The sequence below is a fragment of the Salmo salar genome, chromosome 23 (genome assembly GCF_965601325.2).
Source record: "Salmo salar chromosome 23, fSalSal1, whole genome shotgun sequence".
In the NCBI taxonomy this organism is placed as follows: Eukaryota; Metazoa; Chordata; class Actinopteri; order Salmoniformes; family Salmonidae; genus Salmo; species Salmo salar.
Window position 1 is genome coordinate 31367481 of NC_138313.1, and position 20010 is coordinate 31387490.

General features: G+C 47.6%; 1 protein-coding gene across 1 annotated transcript; it reads left to right on the forward strand.

Moving 5' to 3' along the window:
* The first annotated feature begins 3840 nt into the window (after nucleotides 1-3840).
* On the forward strand, nucleotides 3841-20010 carry LOC106584383 (uncharacterized protein C1orf21 homolog). The gene is made up of 6 exons (XM_014169633.3): nucleotides 3841-3966; nucleotides 11465-11594; nucleotides 17329-17414; nucleotides 18747-18817; nucleotides 19325-19385; nucleotides 19662-20010. The coding sequence occupies exons 2-6, from the start codon at nucleotides 11504-11506 to the stop codon at nucleotides 19707-19709; spliced, it is 357 nt and encodes a 118-aa protein (XP_014025108.1). The 5' UTR covers nucleotides 3841-3966; nucleotides 11465-11503; the 3' UTR covers nucleotides 19710-20010.

Consider the following 20010-nt stretch of genomic DNA (forward strand, 5'->3'; position numbering starts at 1 on the left):
GTACCAGTACCAGATCAATGTGGAGCTATATACAGGGAGTACCAGTACCAGATCAATGTGGAGCTATATACAGGGAGTACCAGTACCAGATCAATGTGGAGCTATATACAGGGAGTACCTGTACCAGATCAATGTGGAGCTATATACAGGGAGTACCAGTACCAGATCAATGTGGAGCTATATACAGGGAGTACCAGTACCAGATCAATGTGGAGCTATATATAGGGAGCACCAGTACCAGATCAATGTGGAGCTATATATTGGGAGTACCAGTACCAGATCAATGTGCGGAGAGGTACTTGAGGTAGGTACTGTATGTTCATGAAGGCAGGGTAAAGTGACTAGGCATCCAGATAGATGATGATGATGATAATAATAGGAGTAAAATAAAGAACAGAGTAGCGGTAGCAAATGAGTGTAAAAGTGTGTGTCGTGTCGGTATGCATGTTTGTGTGTGTGCATATGTATTGTTTGAATTTGTGTGGGAGTGTCAATGTAGTGTGTGTGAGTGAGCATGTACATTGTGTGTGTGTGTATATAAAGTCTACTGAGTGTGTGTGTGTAGGGTCAGTGCAGGTAGTTTGAGTACCATTGATTGACTATTTAGCAGGCTGGCTATTTCAGAGTCTTATGGCTTGAGGGTAGAAGCTGTCTCGGAGCCTGTTGGTCCAAGAGTCAATGCTCCGGTACCGTTTTCCGGACGGTAGCAGAGTGAACAGTCTGTGGCTGGAATCTGGCAATTTTTCAGGCCTTCCTCTGACACCACCTGATATAGAGGTCATGGATGGCAGGGAGCTCGGCCCCAGTGATGTATTGGGCTGTCCGCACCACCCTTTGTAGCTCTCCCACCTTTGTAGCTCTTGGCGGTCAAGATGCCCTTGATGATGCAGCTGTATAACTTTTTGAGGATCTGCGGGCTCATGCCAAATCTTTTCAGCATCCTGAAGGGAAAGGGCGCTGCCGTGCCCTCTTCAACTGTGCAGGTGTGTGTGGACCATGTTAAGTCCTTGGTGATGTGGACGCCAAGGAACTTAGCTCTCAACCCAATCCACAACAGCCCTATCGATTGTAGATGGGGGTGTGCTTCCCCCTCTTTCTCCTGTAGTCCACTATCAGCTCCTTGGTCTTACTGACATTGAGGGAGAGGTTGTTGTCCTGGTACCACACTGCTAAGTCTGACCGTCGCATTGTCAGCAAACTTAATGATGGTGTTGGAGTCATGCGCGGCCATGCAGTCGTGGGTGAACAGGGAGTACAGTAGTGGACTAAAGCACACACACCTGAGGGGCCCCTGTGTTGAGGGTCGACGTGGCTGAGGTGTTGTTGCCTAGCCTCAACACCTGGGGCCGACCCGTCAGCAAGTCCAGGATCCAGTTGCAGAGGGAGGGGTTCAGTCCCAGGGTCCCTAGCTTGGACAACTGTGATGTTGTCAGTTATTTTTCCTCTTGTCCAGGTGGGATAGGGCAGTGTGAAGTGCAATTGAGATTGTGTCATCTGTGGATCTGTAGGGGAGGTTGCAAATTGCAGTGGGTCTAGGGTAGGGTGTCTGGGATTATGGTGTTGATGTGTGTCATGACCAGCCTTTCAATGCACTTCATAATTACAGATGTGAGTGCTACAGGGCGATAATCATTTATGCAGATTACCTTGGAGATCTTTGGAACAGGGACAATGGTGGTCAGCTTGAAACATGTTGGAATTACAGACTGGGACAAGGAGAGATTGAAAATGTCCGTGAAGACACCTGCCAGCTGGTCTGCACATGCTTAGGGAGACCTACATCAGTGGTTTCAATATCTACAGTTGAAGTCGGAGGTTTACATACACTCAATTCGTATTTGGTAGCATTGCCTTTAAATTGTTTAACTTGGGTTAAACGTTTCGGGTAGCCTTCCACAAGCTTCCCACAATAAGTTTGGTGAATTTTGTCCCATTCCTCCTGACAGAGCTGGTGTAACTGAGTCAGGTTTGTAGGCCTCCTTGTTCGCACATGCATTTTCAGTTCTGCACACACATTTTCTATGGGATTGAGGTCAGAGCTTTGTGATTACCACTCCAATAACTTGATTTTGTTGTCTTAAAGCCATTTAGCCACAACTTTGAAAGGATGCTTGGGGTCATTGTCCATTTGGAAGACCCATTTGCGACCAAGCTTTAACTTCCTGACTGATGTCTTGAGATGTTGCTTCAATATATCCACATAATTATCCAGCCTCATGATGCCATCTATTTTGTGAAGTGCACCAGTCCTTCCTGCACCAAAGCAGCACCACAACATGATGCTGCCACCCATGTGCTTCACGGTTGGGATGGTGTTCTTTGGCTTGCAAGCCGCCCCCTTTTTCCTCCAAACATAACAATGGTCATTATGGCCAAACAGTTCTATTTTTGTTTCATCAGACCAGAGGACATTTCTCCAAAAAGTACGATGTTTGTCCCCATGTGTAGTTGCAAACCGTAGTCTGGCTTTTTTATGGCGGGTTTGGAGCAGTGGCTTCTTCCTTGCTGAGCGGCCTTTCAAGTTATGTCGATATAGGACTTGTTTTACTGTGGCTATAGATACTTTTGTACCTGTTTCCTCCAGCATCTTCACAAGGGCCTTTGCTGTTGTTCTGGGATTGATTTGCACTTTTCGCACCAATGTACGTTCATCTCTAAAAGACAGAATGCGTCTCCTTCCTGAGCGGTATGACGGCTGCGTGGTCCCATGGTGTTTATACTTGCGTACTATTGTTTGTACAGATGAACGTGGTACCTTCAGGCGTTTGGGAATTGCTCCCAAGGATGAATCAGACTTGTCGAGGTCTCCAATTTTATTTCTGAGGTCTTTCTTTTGATTTTCCCATGATGTCAAGCAAAGAGGCACTGAGTTTGAAGGTAGGCCTTGGAATACATCCACAGGTACACCTCTAATTGACTCAGGCTAATTGACATCATTTATCAGAAGCTTCTAAAGCCATTACATAATTTTCTGGTATTTTCCAAGCTGTTTAAAGGCACAGTCAACTTAGAGTATGTAAACTTCTGACACACTGGAATTGTGATACAGTGAATTAAAAGTTAAATAATCTGTAAACAATTGTTGGAAAAATTACTTGTCATGCAGAAAGTAGATGTCCTAACCGACTTGCCAAAACTATAGTTTGTTAACAATAAATTTGTGGAGTGGTTGAAAAACTAGTTTTAAACACTCCAACCTAAGTGTATGTAAACTTCTGACTTCAATTGTATGTTATGTTTTTAATATACAATATTTATGAATCATTTCTGAGGCTCAATCTGCATGGATCATGCTGTGTAACCCTATTATCACATTTAATAGAATGTCTCTGTCTTTCTGCCAGTGAGGGGGGATAACATTTCTTAGGGCTGCCACTGTATTGAAATGGGGCCCCTATGGGTCTATTGATTTTATACTGTGCTAGAATCAATGGCTTACATTTTCTCAGAGCTTCCACTTTTCTCTCCAGAGAACAACTACTGAGCTTGTATGGTTGAGCTATAACTCTCCATCCATGATCTTGGTCAATTTTGAGAAACAAATGTCATGCATTTTTTTAAGCACTTTTAATTTGGACACAGTACTACATAAAAACATTTACATGTCAATCTGTCATTTCCTAGAAAAGTAGCCCCTCTCACATGCCACTGATTGCTTCTGTTGTAAAAGTAATGTTTTTTTGTTGTTGCCACGAATAAATATTATTTTGAGTTCCAAAAAATATCTGCTGTATTTTTATTGCCAACAAGTAACCCGGATATTTACATTACAGTAAAGTCCTCAGCAAGATGGCTGCATTACTGCGCGAAATAGTGGCATCCTGGTAAAATGACGCAAGCCAGAGTTTACGTTCAGTGTGGTGGTCATACAGTTCCCAGCCACACTCCACAGCGTCAGCTCCCGCCAGACTGTCCGCGTGAAGCTCGGCGAATCTAAAGTGGACCGAGCGGAACCGGTTCAGTAAAGTAAGTATCTAGCTACATTAAAAAAATACTCGCTATTAGTTTTAACACGTTATTAGCTGCGTATAATTTACATATGATGTATTTCTGTCGTAGTCTTCTCTTTTGTTGTTGTTTCCTGAGTCGGGCTGTGATTGCCCGGCGCTTTCCTTCCTGTGTCTTGGGCTCGGCTCTCGGACATGTCTGTGTTTACTACATGCGTCAGGAGTGGACTCAAGGAGAAAAGAGTGAACATGGAGTAGTAGCCGTGTTTTGGTTACGGTTAAGCATACCGTTCGATCTCAATGCTTCTACCAAAATGTCATGTTTTTAATCCTCGAGGCGCTGCCCCTCTTGCCCTGTCGCTTTCTCTTTCTCTCCTCCCTCTCGTTTGTTAGGCCGTCTGTTTCTGGACTAAAAGCAACAAAAACAGAACACCTGGGCTGGCATAAAGACCGACACGTTTGTGTAAAAACTATTCTAGTATGTGTATCTGTGTGTACACACGTAAAGCCGCTACTCTCCCTTTCCCTGCGGGAAACAATGCGCCCAGTGTCTCTCTGCAGCGCAGCTGGACACAGCTGTGTTCAGAATAGCAGCAACTATGCTCCGACAGGCTAGACCTCGGTCGCCCGCTCTGCTGTCACTTGGTTGGTTCTTAATTCACACACATTAACACACAAGACTTGTATCGAGATCTTACGGTTCTTCTGAGAGACTGAAAGTTGACTAAATAAGGTGAATTGGGGGTTATTGTTCATGTCCACTTCTGTCTGTGGCTACATGACAGTGGCTATCATATCTCGTCCTCGAGACAGCTACAGCTCAATATTATCTGGCCACTGATTTGCTTGTATTGGGCAACGTAGGATACCTTTCAGTGTTTACGTTACATCGTTACATCAACATCTCCATAAGAATATAGTCTTCTGTTTAACAATAACATAACAGTAGTCTGTGCACCTGTTATACTGATTTGCTGGTCAATCGCCAGATTCAATCTCCTGCTGCTTGTCCACTGCAATAGCTGGATCAATGACATGCATAAATATGGGTGTATTTGAGTGATTGCTTAGCCACTATATCTGGCTAGTAGAACTCTTATACATTGGGTAATATACTCCTTGAACTCTGTTGTGGTTGGATGATCAGCCTGCCCTCTTCCCTCCTCCTCTATTCTACATTTCTGTCTGGCTTTATCTTTCTGTCTGGCTTTCTCTCCTCCTCCTCTATTCTACATTTCTGTCTGGCTTTATCTGCCTGCCTCTCACCCCATCTCCCTCTATCGTCCATAAATGCGATGTGTATTATTTGCAGCTCGCTTATGGCTTTAGATCCGGCGGTGAATTAAGACAGAGCACAGCTTGCTCTGAAGTTAGCATCTCCCAGGCAGCATGTGAAAGAGGGATCATTCTATTATTAGCCGTCCAGTCCTTGCTCATCTGCCCATCTCTCTGCCTCTCAATCTCTCCATTTGTGCTCTCTCACTCCATGTTCTCACTGTCTCTGGCTCTCAGGTTGTGATTTTGGCCTGTATTTGGCAGAGGGGGAGTGCAACCCTAATTAAGATTGATATGATGCAATGTCAACGTGACATCACTCTGAGGAGGAGGCTGGGTTTCCATAGTTACTGCGAGGCCTGTGTGTGTGTGTGTGTGTGTGTGTGTGTGTGTGTGTGTGTGATGGTGGGGGGACTGTGTTATTATTGAAGTTGTGTGTGTGTGTGTGTGTGTGTCCTGACTGGGTGTGTGTTAGTACCTTTGCACATGCTGAGTGTGGTGGTCGGTCCCTGCACATTGGCATTGCTGAGTGGCATTAGGTGTCAGGTGCAGTGTATAAAGCACAAGGCCAGCACAACCTGATCCCTCTAGGTACTGACTCACAAAGCTCACACATTGCAGGCTGTGTGATTCACATTGCTGTGTGTGTGTTTCTCTCCCCAACTCTGAGTCAGTGTGTACATAGTGTGTACTGTATACGGAGTCCAGTGGTACATATGGACAGACCAGGGTATGTTACTTTGTTTTGGACAGAGGGACTTGGCACATGTTGCTGAAGCAGGAGACTAGCAGTGCAGAGAGTGGTGCTAGAGAGGCGATGCATTGGGTTCCCAGAACAGCAGATGGGTGTTGCTCTGTTGAAGGCCAGATAACCTGGACCACACTCAAAGATATGGATCTCAGAGTACAACCAGATAAGAGAACACAGCACTGTACAGTGAGAGGTGGAAAAAGTCTGTACTCGTTTGCAGTGCAAGGCAGTGAAAAGATCTTCTTGCCGAATGAATTATGACCTGGAATTTGCTTGTTTGCACTCATGTTCCAACTCTGTTCCATTATTTAGGGTTTTTACTCTGCAAATTAGGTCCAATACAATACAAACCAACCCTGGTCAGTCACACACAGGAAAGTGCTTCACCAATTATCCTACTGCAGAGACGCAATTAGATCCTGATTTTAAATATATCTGGTGCAGTGGTAATGATTGCTAATGAATATTCATGGTAATACTATATTTGTCCGCTAAGCAGAGAGAGAGAAGGGGGAACAACAGGCGTGGTTGACCTGAGCTCTGCTGTTTGTTGAGCTGGGAGGGCATGTCTGAGAGGGAGTAGGTCTAGAGAAGGTGATAACATGGTGAATGAGTAAAGACACACAGAGATACTACTGTACCAGGACACTGATACAGTCTGACACACAGGCCAGGCCACTGTGATATGGCAATGAATAGGGTCAGGAGTGTTACCCTGACCATGTGACATGAGGGGGAAAACCCTGGGTCCCTACTATAAAACTCCTGGCCATAATCCTAAACACTGCCCTGTGTGAACATCTGTAGAATAGTTGAGGCTGAAGCAACTACCAATGCTCTATGGTTTTCTCTGTCATTGTGGTTCTCCTAGTTTTCCCTTTTATGAACCTCTGTCTTAGGAAAATGTCCAAAGTCCTATTTCGTATGGCTCCCTGGGGCTGTGGCTGAACAATAGGTTAAATTAATCTAAACTTTAAAGGGATACTTGGGGATTTTGGCAATGAGGCCCTTTATCTACTTCCCCAGAGTCTGTTGAAATCATGGATACCATTTTTATGTCTCTTGAGTCCAGTATGAAGGAAGTCAGAGGTAGTTTTGCGAGCCAATGCTAACTAGAGTTAGCGCAATGACTGGAAGTCTATTGGTATCTGCTAACCATGTTATCCACGAGTTCATCTGACTCTGGGCAGATAAAGGGCATCATTGCCAAAATTCCCGAAGTATCCATTTAACTCAACATTCGGGTTCAATTACTCTTCTGATTAATTAAAGTAACAGTGGCCCTCTCTACCCATTCACACTTCCCTCTCTGGCTCTTTCTTTCCTTCTTTCTCTCATTCCTTCTCTCTCCCTCTCTGTCTTGCCCTAAGCCACAGAGGAGAGACAGAACAGGAAATCTAGTGAGCCATGCAGACATCTAATTTCCAACTCAGTTGGCTTAATTGGCCTGACAAAAAACATAGTCCTGTCTTGGTGCCAATGTAACAACATGTCTTGAATCTTCTCTCTCGTCTCACTCCCTCCCTGCCTGTCTGTATCTGCCTCACTCTGACTCACTCTGACTATCTCTATGCCTCAGTGTCTCTCTCTATCTGCCCATCTCATTGTCACATGACAGAGTTCTCCCAAACAGAGGAGCTGTTATTTGTACATCCTCCTCCTTCCCCCCCAGCCACTCGTGCCCACTACAACGGAGGCAGAGTAGAAAGAGGTACTCACAGCAGAACACAAGAGAGTGGAGACATGCACAAGGAACAGTAACACCACACTCAGAACAGGTCTTCCTTGTCGGAGTGTACAAGGCTACAAGCGCACGCGTGTGTGTGTGTGTGTTGGCACGGCTTGCCGGCTTGTCAGGCTGATGTAGTGTTTAAACTGGGACAAGGAAGAGCGAAGAGGTACAGGGGTTGCTGCTGGCTAGTGTAAATATTATGGTGCTTTGGCTGAGTGTCCTGTTATGTCAGAGAGAGACACAATGCAGGGTCTATCAGTCTCAGCCCTTGTCCAATTCCTGGCTCTGTCACTGTCATGGCTGACGATGGGTCTCAGAGACCTGGCCTTTGAACCCGACTCTGAGTCCCTGGAAGGCTCGGCTAGCCCTTCCTCTTTTCTTCTTTCTCCTTCGCTCCCTCCTTCGCTCCCTCCTTCTCTCCTTCCCTTTCCAGGATAGGCGGGCCCACAGCCAGTTTTTCAGGCTCTGCGGTGGCTCAGATAGCTTCTGGCACAGCAGTGTGTTTGAGAAGGTTCACACTACTGAGCCTGTGTGTGTCTTAGAACGTAGTGGACACACTACGGAGCTTGTTTACGCATGTGTTTACGCAAGCACACTTGTGCATGTACACATATCCCCTCAGTGTTATCTGAGTTCAACTACTCAGACCTGCAGGTAGGTGTGTGTGTGTGTGTGTGTGTGTGTGTGTGTGTGTGTGTGTGTGTGTGTGTGTGTGTGTGTGTGTGTGTGGTAAACTGTTGAAACGTGGCTTGCAGCCTTTTGCTGATCCTTGAGTAAATAAGTATCTATGATGTAAGCAATCTAATAGTCTTTTCTTACTGTACAGTAGCTGTAGACTTTTGTGCTAACGGCAGAATATTTAGAGTGGGTTTGCAACTTGCATGTTTGTTTGTTTGTTTGTTAGTTAGGCATATCTCTGCCCGTGCACCTTGGCATAGATTCTACAAGTGTCTGGAACTCTATTGGAGGGATGCGACAATTCTTCCACGAGAAATACCATCATTTGGTGTATTGTTGATGGAAAACGCTGTCTCAGGCACCACTCCAGTGTTAAGTGTTCAATTGGGTTGAGATCTGGTGACTGAGACACACACCCTTTAAATCCCCTATGCTCCTTTGAGACCCCTCTTTCAAAGTCCATGAGATTTCTTCTAGCCATGCTAGCCAAAATACTTTTTATACATGACCCTAAGCATGATGGGATGTTCATTGTTTAATTAACTCAGGAACCACACCTGTGTGGAAGCACCTGCTTTCAATATACTTAGTATCCCTCAATTACTCAAGTGTTTCCTTTATTTTGGCAGTTACCTGTATCTGTGTATTGATATCATCGGATGAGAGTGTGTGTGAGTGCTGGATCCGGCTGGTGTCAGGGTCTTAACTGGTAGCGTAAGCTTGTCCCATTGACACACTTCCACATCTGTTCCTAGCTGACAGGCCTGCATTGTACACATGCCATCTGTGCTAACTCAACGCTCTCTGCTTTAACACACAGCCCAAACACCATTAACACTGACCTGGCTAGGATTCGACACAGAAGACGGAGAGATTCCTAACTCGACATCCATTCATGCAACTGGAATTTTCACATAATTATCCCGTATGATTCAGTCAGGAGGAGAGCTAGAGGTTCTCTCACTCACTCAAGGATCAGCAAGGCTGCAAGCCACGTTTCAGCATTTTTCCCCTCACACACACACCGTCTGCACTCTAAGAGATGTGTCCAGACAGACTCCATGGTCTGAGCCATAAGTGAGTTGCTCCAGCGCTGACACGAACAGGCAGTCCACAGTGCCTAAGCAGCCTGGGCTGCAGGGGAAGGCCTCACCGTCAGGCCACAGATAACTCTGTCGGACACCAACCCATCCTCTGTAGTCAGGCAGGATTGGTCTGTTCTGGCCTGATCTGTCTGAGCTCCTGCCAATGAGATAGCCGTGTGTATGTGTGCGCGCATAGCCAGCCCCCCCAGAAGAATCCCTTCACACTCGCTGTAGCTTTAAGAAAGACCCGTGTAAGCTCACATCAGGAGATTCATGTTATTTAGCCAAGAAAGCTGTGAAAGACACACACATCAAAACTACACACACACATTTCAAAAACCGCTTAGACACACGCAAACAGAACAGACACCACAGTGCACACACGCTCCCACTCAAAATTCAGGTTACACACAGACACACACTCCTCTCTGCACACCTGTTGCTTTGTGCAGTGGAAAGCCAGCTCATAGGGAGGCTGGGTCTGAAGTGGACACTGACCTCCTGTCAACTTCAAACGAGGGGAGGAAAATAGAGGAGGAGGAGGGAGGAGGAGTGTCGGCAGCCTGTTGATGCTCTAGAACATTTCTCTCTACTCATCTATTCTCTGCCCTCTCATTGTTCTCTCTCTCTCTCTTTTACTCTACCTCTCCTTCAACCTGTTTCTCTCTGTTTCTTCCTCTCTCTGTCTCAACGACAGGGCTCAGGGCCTCTTATTGGACTGCCAGTGGCTTGTTCTGAGGTGTGGGTGGTGTCTGATGCTGCCTTGTTCTGAGGTGTGGGTGGTGTCTGACGCTGCCTTGTTCTGAGGTGTGGGTGGTGTCTGATGCTGCCTTGTTCTGAGGTGTGGGTGGTGTCTGACGCTGCCTTGTTCTGAGGTGTGGGTGGTGTCTAATGCTGCCTTGTTCTGAGGTGTGGGTGGTGTCTAATGCTGCCTTGTTCTGAGGTGTGGGTGGTGTCTGACGCTGCCTTGTTCTGAGGTGTGGGTGGTGTCTGACGCTGCCTTGTTCTGAGGTGTGGGTGGTGTCTGACGCTGCCTTGTTCTGAGGTGTGGGTGGTGTCTGATGCTGCCTTGTTCTGAGGTGTCGGTGGTGTCTGATGCTGCCTTGTTCTGAGGTGTGGGTGGTGTCTGATGCTGCCTTGTTCTGAGGTGTGGGGGGTGTCTGATGCTGCCTTGTTCTGAGGTGTGGGTGGTGTCTGATGCTGCCTTGTTCTGAGGTGTGGGTGGTGTCTAATGCTGCCTTGTTCTGAGGTGTGGGTGGTGTCTGATGCTGCCTTGTTCTGAGGTGTGGGTGGTGTCTGACGCTGCCTTGTTCTGAGGTGTGGGTGGTGTCTGATGCTGCCTTGTTCTGAGGTGTGGGTGGTGTCTAATGCTGCCTTGTTCTGAGGTGTGGGTGGTGTCTGATGCTGCCTTGTTCTGAGGTGTGGGTGGTGTCTGACGCTGCCTTGTTCTGAGGTGTGGGTGGTGTCTAATGCTGCCTTGTTCTGAGGTGTGGGTGGTGTCTAATGCTGCCTTGTTCTGAGGTGTGGGTGGTGTCTGATGCTGCCTTGTTCTGAGGTGTGGGTGGTGTCTGATGCTGCCTTGTTCTGAGGTGTGGGTGGTGTCTGATGCTGCCTTGTTCTGAGGTGTGGGTGGTGTCTAATGCTGCCTTGCTGTGTCTGTTATAGTCTATTGCGGGTGTAACGCTGACAGTCTGCCAATCTGCATGTGACAGTGTTTTCCTTTGTGCCTGTGACAACAATACTGTGTGTGACTGACAGTCTGTGCTTGTGACAGTGTATTGCCTGTGACACTGTGTGCGTGACTGACACTCCTGCTCCACAGTGACAGGCTCAGAGGCTGCGATATTGTTGCTTTGTCCCAGTCGTCACGAAAATTCAATGCCTGTGTTAACCAATGTAGTTATCTCTCAATAGCTGCTATGGACTTTAACCATATCTCTCTCTCTCTCACCTCCCTCTCTCACCTCCCTCTCTCTACCTCTCTTTTTATCTCCAGGTGAGAGTGCCATGAGGAGAGGAGCCAGAGAGTGAGGCGATGGGCTGCACCTCGGCTAAGCAGGTGTCGGCCGTGCCCAGCGATGAGGAAGGCCGCGGCAAGGCCTACAGCAACGGAGACCTCTTCTCCGGTCAGTACACACTATATACACACCTATATTCTCGCTCTCTTCTAACCCTGGCTGCTTTCAACTGTAAAACATCCTCCCAACCTGAAGGAAATATAGTGACATGCTATAGGATATCCTTCCTGTCTACTCCACACACACTGGCCCGCTGGCAATGTTACCTGTTATACCTCTCCTCTAGTCTCACTCTATACCCAGTCTCTAGTCTACAAGTACATTATAATTAGCTGTACATTTTATTAATCAATGCCAAGTTGCCAACCCGGGCTGAGGAGATTTTAGGGAATATTTGTATCATGTTTCCCATTCTATTCCTCCTACCCTGTGTGGATACTACTTAGTGCAGTACCCTCTAGGATAGAGTGGTTTTGGTGTTGTGTGTCCTCTTAGTACTTCATGTTTTAGAGCTTGGACATGGAGAGGGTTGAGAAAGTGTATCTAGTTAACAGCATCAATTATAGCAGCCTGCTGGACAGGCTGGGAGAGAGAGAGGATGAGGGATTAGCGACAGATTTAAGAATTAGGAGCAGCACGCTGGAATAACCACACAGGAAATGGCAGATGACGAGCCACAGGAGGCCTCGTTCTGTTCTCCCTCTGCTGCCTCTCACTCTTCCTCCCTCCGTGTCTCTCTCTCTTTATCCCTCTCTCACCGGCTTTCAGACCCATGCCGTCATGAGTGTGGCCCCTCCCTCTGTCTGTCCCTCTGTCTGTCTCGCCTTCTGACCTTCTCTGACCCTCCCACTCTCCCTCCCTCTCACTCCTTCCCTCCCTCCCTCTATCACTCCCTCCCTGGCGGGGAGAGGGAATGTCCCTTGAGAGAGGAGTGAAGCTTTTCCCCCTCCTTTTTTCATCTCCTCCTCCCTTTCCCTTCCAAGGCCTCACTTTCTTGCCTTCCTTTCTCTCTCTCCGTATTAGACCATCTCTCCTTCCTTTCCACATCCTTCCCAGCCACTTCGACGTCTCTCTCCCTTCCACTCCCCATCCCTTTTCCCCATCCCTCTCATCACAGCATTCGGTCACGGCCTTGTCCTCCCCCCCACCTTCCTCCATCGCTCTTCCTCAGTGTGTTATGTGAATGGTTGGTGACAGATCATCTGCTAGACTGCAGCCTGCCTCCCACTAGAAGATGGTGGTAGATGTTAAATGTGGCTGTGCTCTCTCTGCAGCACTAGTGGGCAGGGCATGGAGGGTGCTGAACTGATGATTCTATCAACTGTCTGTTTGACATTGATGGTCACAGAGAGGGAGGAAGAGATCTGTTGACCTGGATACTGTCTGTGGATTACAGCCGCCCGCCCGGCCACAGCACGTTGATTCTCTCCGCCGCTCCTTTCTTTTTCTCTCCCACGTCCTTCTGCTCAGCATCCCTTCTTCCCAGTTCAGCTCATTGGGCTCCTATTGATAGAACAGGAGGCTTTGTGTGTCTGGTAAAATGAGCAGCACTCCTATCAATCACTGATCTGATCCAACAGATTGTGTGCCAGTCAAAATGTGTCATTGTTTGAGCGCCTGGTGTGTGTGTGTGTGTGTGTCGCAGTTAGGAGTGTTGAGGTGACGGCAGTCTCCTGCTTATGCTCCTTTACTCCCTCGCACAATAACAGGAAAGGCTGAGCTGCCTTACCCAAACACCAGGGGAGAAGACAGAAAATAGCAACACTTTCTGATTGCAGCCTGTTTGAAGTTGCTTTATAATCAGAGTAGTAGCGGATTGTGTTACCTTGTTTGTTGTAGCACGTCAGTTGTTGTCTTGTTGCAGTTTTGCGATTTGATTTGTAGTTGGCCAGACTGTTGTGAGTGGGTGTATTGGTTGTATTGTAGTGTAAATATAGTTGCTATGTTGCTATTGTTGTATCGACATTCAGAACTCCAACGGAAATATGAGGCCTCACTACACTATGTATTTCAGAATTTATCTAACTGATTTTAGATTACATGTGAATAAAAAACAATCTTTAAACTTGAGCTGTAATGTAATACGAGACTAATAATCTTTCCTGCTATGAGATTAAATGAAGCCCCTTTACTTTCTAAACTGCTACGAAAGTAGTGGCATAGTCCTAATGAGTCGGTGGACCAGGCCAGGCAGGCTGAGGGCAGGGCAGAGATAATGACTTCTGGTCTGACATTAGTATAATGTTATTTCACCAACCCAGGCAGGGCAGGGCAGGGCAGTGATAATGACTTCTGGTCTGACATTAGTATATTGTTATTTCACCAACCCAGGCAGGGCAGGGCAGTGATAATGACTTCTGGTCTGACATTAGTATAATGTTATTTCACCAACCCAGGCAGGGCAGGGGCAGGGCAGGGCAGTGGCAATGTAAATGTCATATCTGCTGAGGCCTTTGGAGACAGTCAGGGCTGGAAGGGAGCCAGGCAGGAGGCTCTGACTGACAGACTGCAGGAAGGGGAGAATGGCACAGACTGCCCTGGCCACTCCACTCAGCCTGACTGTGCATGGAGTGCACTCAAATGGACACACACTCATGCTCAAATTGACTCGGACACACACACTACTTTCAACTGACAGAGAGCGAGGATTTTCACAGAGATCTCCTAAAGGTCGACACAGGGTCCCGGCTCCTAATGATAAAGATGTCCACATCAGAGAGACTTTTTTTCTCAAAAGAATCTCTCTAAAATATCCCTTGCCCCAAAATCATCATGATGAAGCAAGCAGCCCTGTCGCCACAGTGGAAATGAGTATCTCTTTTTCACCCCATCATCTGTCAGTCAGTGCCAATGGAGAGACACACTCATCCTCTCCAGTATGGCCAAATGTATCCTGGTCCCAGATCTGTATGTGCTTTAGCCAACTGACTGTCATTATTGTCATGCCATACAAGCACATACCTGTACAGATCTGGGACCAGGCTATCACAGATAGATCCATTTTTGTATCCATGAAATATTGTCATTTTTCTTTTTCCTTTTATAGGCTCATCTTCAGTGTGTTTACGTGCCTTTGATGTCTGCTCAGTGTTAGTCGTTTTTTCTCCTCTGTTACCTGTCTCTGTTACTAAGCCACAGTGACTGATGGTTTGCTTAATTCAATGTGTGTTGCTCTAGGTGTGTGTGTGTGTGTCGGCGTGTGCAGACAGGCTGCTTTGCTCTGACATGTTTGCATTCCCCAGGCAGGCATCTGTAGAGAACATCCCTCTCTCTCTCTATCTCTCCTCCCCCTCTCTGTGGCAGGCCTTGCAAACTATCACAGATTACAAAGGGAAACCCAGCCGCGATCTGCCCAGTGATGCGAGCCTACCAGACAAGCTAAATGCCTTCTATGCTCGCCTCGAGGCAAGCAACACTGAACCATGCATGAGAGCACCAGCTGTTCCGGACAACTGTGTGGTCACGCTCTCCGTAACTGATGTGAGTAAGACCTTTAAACAGGTTAACATTGTGGTAGGCCTGATCACCGACAACAATGAGACGGCCTATTGGGAGGAGGTCAGAGACCTGGCAGTGTGATGCCAGGACAACAGCCTCTCCCTCAGTGTTAGCAAGACAAAGGCGCTGATTGTGGACGACAGGAAATGGAGGGCCGAGCACGCCCCCATTGACGGTGCTGAAGTGGAGCGGGTCGAGTGCTTCAAGTTCCTCGGTGTTCACATCAATTAGGATTTATCATGGTCCAAACACACGAACACAGTCGTGAAGAAGGCACGACAACAACTCTTCCCCCTCAGGAGGCTAAAATGATTCACTATGGGATCTCAGATCCTTGAAAGTTTCTACAGCTGCTCTATTGAGAGCATCCTGACTGGCTGCATCACCGCTTGGTATGGCAACTGCTTGGTATGTGACTGCAAGGCGCTAAAGAGGGTAAGGCGTACGACCCAGTACATCACTGGGGCCGAGCTCTCTGCCATCCAGGACCTCTATACCAGGCGGTGTCAGAGAAAGGCCCTAAAAATTGTCAGACTCCAGCCACCCTAGTCATAGACTGTTCTCTCTGCTACCGCACGGCAAGTGGTACCGATGCACCCAAGTCTGGAACCAACAGGACCCTGATAAGCTTCTACCCCCAAGACTACTAAATAGTTAGTCCGGTTAGTCCATTGACCCTTTTTGCACTAACTTTTTTGGGGTGCAAAAAAGGAAGAATGGAGTGAGTAGGACAGTGAGAGGAAGAGGAGTGAGTGGGACAGTGAGAGGAAGAGGAGTGAGTGGGACAGTGAGAGGAAGAGGAGTGAGTGGGACAGTGAGAGGAAGAGGAGTGAATGGGACAGTGAGAGGAAGAGGAGTGAGTAGGACAGTGAGAGGAAGAGGAGTGAATGGGACAGTGAGAGGAAGAGGAGTGAATGGGACAGTGAGAGGAAGAGGAGTGAGTAGGACAGTGAGAGGAAGAGGAGTGAGTGGGACAGTGAGAGGAAGAGGAGTGAATGGGACAGTGAGAGGAAGAGGAGTGAATGGGACAGTGAGAGGAAGAGGAGTGAATGGGACAGTGAGAGGAAGAGGAGTGAATGGGACAGTGAGAGGAAGAGGAGTGAGTGGGACAGTGAGAGGAAGAGGAGTGAGTAGGACAGTGAGAGGAAGAGGAGTGAGTAGGACAGTGAGAGGAAGAGGAGTGAGTGGGACAGTGAGAGGAAGAGGAGTGAGTGGGACAGTGAGAGGAAGAGGAGTGAGTGGGACAGTGAGAGGAAGAGGAGTGAGTAGGACAGTGAGAGGAAGAGGAGTGAGTAGGACAGTGAGAGGAAGAGGAGTGAGTAGGACAGTGAGAGGAAGAGGAGTGAGTGGGACAGTGAGAGGAAGAGGAGTGAGTGGGACAGTGAGAGGAAGAGGAGTGAGTAGGACAGTGAGAGGAAGAGGAGTGAGTGGGACAGTGAGAGGAAGAGGAGTGAATGGGACAGTGAGAGGAAGAGGAGTGAGTGGGACAGTGAGAGGAAGAGGAGTGAGTAGGACAGTGAGAGGAAGAGGAGTGAGTGGGACAGTGAGAGGAAGAGGAGTGAGTGGGACAGTGAGAGGAAGAGGAGTGAGTGGGACAGTGAGAAGAAGAGGAGTGAGTGGAAGAGGAGTGAGTGGGACAGTGAGAGGAAGAGGAGTGAGTGGGACAGTGAGAGGAAGAGGAGTGAATGGGACAGTGAGAGGAAGAGGAGTGAGTAGGACAGTGAGAGGAAGAGGAGTGAGTGGGACAGTGAGAGGAAGAGGAGTGAATGGGACAGTGAGAGGAAGAGGAGTGAATGGGACAGTGAGAGGAAGAGGAGTGAGTGGAAGAGGAGTGAGTGGAAGAGGAGTGAGTGGAAGAGAGTGAGTGGAAGAGAGTGAGTGGAAGAGAGTGAGTGGAAGAGAGTGAGTGGAAGAGAGTGAGTGGAAGAGAGTGAGTGGAAGAGAGTGAGTGGAAGACAGTGAGTGGGACAGTGAGAGGAAGAGTAGAACAGTATACTGGTTGCAGATGATACATTTCAGATAGACTGACTGCACATGGCAGGTGCCTTCCCTCCCTCCTACTGTTTCACTCTCAGTCTGATATGAGTATTTCAGAGAAAGGGTGAAATACACAGAATGGAGCAGATAAGTACAGTGTGTGTTTTATTAGCGCTGTGTGTCAGTGTTGGTGGGTGTGTGCTGCTTTGTCAGAAAAACCTAGGCAGCTACTCAGAAAATAAAGTTACCTGTTATGTTCTGTCCACTGTTGGGTGGGGTTTTCTCTCTGTGTCTTTTCAGTGCCACTGATATGCAGGAGTAGTTCTTTATTTGTCTAACTGTACTCAGTTTTTCTCTCTCCGTACAGACGAGTACAAGATGAAGGGAGTGGAGGAGGTGAAGTACATGCGTGGAGAGGAGGACCGGGTGAACGCACGTAACCAGGAGAACCTGGTGAGAGAGGAGCCACGCACACACACACACACGTACATCTCTCGGACAGTCCATCAACATGCAACAAACAGTTCTCTTTGACAGTCCATCAACACATACAAACAGACAGTGTTTGTGCTCAATGCACACCTCCACATAAGCCCCCCCCCCCCACACACACACACAGATGCACACGCTACACAAATGCAAACACACACACAGCCGTGGTGCCTCCCGAGCAGGTAGAGACAGCATGTTGGCGTGTATGGAATGTGGGAGTTTCATAAGGTTGTTTTGACCCCTTCCTTCATGGTCCAATATCTAGGATTTAGTCTTTCCTACAAATACTGTAAAATAACCAGAAAAGTGCACACCCTTTTGGATGAGGTAACAATTGAAGTACATTTTACATTTACATTTTAGTCATTTAGCAGACGCTCTTATCCAGAGCGACTTACAGTAGTGAATGCATACATTTCATTTCATGCATTTTTTTGTACTGGCCCCCCGTGGGAACCGAACCCACAACCCTGGCGTTGCACACACCATGCTGGCGTTGCAAACACCATGCTCTACCAACTGAGCCACAGGGAAGGCCCAAGTAAAAGAAAGGAATCAAAACTCCAAAGAGAAATGAAAGTCCTACCCTACTGTTGATGGTCATTGCATTGTCTCTTTATTCCACCATTGTTGTGACTGTGCTGCCGTCGTCATAGTGGCATTAGTTTCGACATATGCCACAGTTGGCTTAAAACATGCAGCAGAATAAATAACCTCATTTTCAGAGGTGACCTTTAAAACATTTTGACAGATTAACAAAAAGTACTCACAGGGAACCGTTTCTCACAGACACACATTTAATCCTGCAGAGTCAAAGTACACACACACACACACACACAGAGTTACGTGTGATGCTGCATATCCATGAAATGCCTGTAGTTAGCATGCACAGTAGCAGAGAGATCTAAAGGCTGAGAGGACAGCTCATAGTTTAAAACGTTCTAAGCCCTTGGCATGTCCTGTTCCTCCAGAGCACAGCCAGCACCTCTGATCCAGCCCAGTGAGGTCAGTCCCCCTGGCCTACCAGTCTCCTAGCTTCCCTGCCAGCATGTACAGGGCCTAACTCTACATGACTCAGTCACAGGCAGCGTCTATCTTCCCAGCTCCAAGTCACCAGCAGCAGGGGTAGGCAGCCTCTCTATCCCCAGCCTTAGGGCCACAGCTGGGCCAGGCTATTCTTCCTTAGGGCCCAGGCTGGCAGGGGCCAGGTAGCTATATTCTCTCCCGAGGCTCTCTCTGTGTATCTCAGGGGGGTAGGAACTGTGAGCTGATGTGTGTGTGTTTTTTTCTTAGGAGAAAAGCTCTGTACAGTACAGGGGCAAACAGCAGAAAGAAGGCTCTGGAGCCAACGCCAACAGGACAAAGTGAGTCATAATGTGTGTGTGATAACGCTGTACGCGTGCACACATTATCACATAGTCATCGTGTTACTTAACAATCACTGCAGTGGTTTTATACAGCATGTATTCATAAATGCTATCAGGCAGTGTGATTTATTATCATTGTAGTGTCGCTGGTAGCTGAGTGGTTAGTGTCTCTTGTTTTCAGATGTGTAATGGGGCTCTATTTCCTGTTTGGTGACATTGTGTGTGGACATATTGGGTGCTGTATCAGTATTTAGTTTGTCTTTGGATTATAGACTCCTGGGTGAGCACTCAATATACTGATTATTCAAATTCCTCCACAACCACAAAGGCTCTCGCCGAAGCAGGGGTTTAGAACTGTGTGTGTGTTTGTGTGGGGGGTGTTATGGAAAATTCTAGTGGTGTGTTTGTTGCCTCCTGTTTCCTCCCCCTCTAACTTCCTTTTTCTTTCTCTTTCTCATTCTCACTCTCTCGCGCTCGTTCTCACTCTCCCCCTTTCCTTCACAGCATCCACACGTCAGAGAGCCAGCAGGAGTTCTTCAGGATGCTGGATGAGAAGATTGAGAAGGTGGGGGGAAGGGGAGGGACTGGGCAGCAGGGCCTGAACATTTAAAGAGACAGTCTCCTGTGGGATTGGGGGCTGCTATAGGCTGGATCTGACTAGCAGGAAATACTTCAACTTGAGCTACATCCAGATTGCGCCTTTAAAAGACACTACATTATTCCTATCCACTTCACCCCTGTCTTATCTCTCCTCTCCATCTCTTCTACGGTGATGCTATCTGTCCTCCCTCTATCATCTCTCTTCTCTTGGTCTCATCTCTCATCTGTGGTGTGTCCACAGGGACAGGACTACTGTTCGGAGGAGGAAGAGGCGGAGGACGGGACATAGCACACAGGCCCCCGACTCAACCCCCTACAGAGAGCCTCCCAGAGTGTGTATGGGTGCATGTGAGAGAATCCGTGTGTGTGTGTGTTTGACTGCCTTGTGATTCTGTATGTGTTGGTGTGAGCTTGTGTTTTTTGTGTGTGTGAGAGAGAGAGAATGCTATCCTCAAAGACTGTTGCCTCCCTCTTGGCCCTCGTCACATTGGGTCCCTTAGTGGATTGCTGGAGGGAGAGACGAAATGTGGACTCACTACAGCCAGGCCAGTGTTCCTGCTCCCCTGCAGGACTATGGGGAGATACTACCC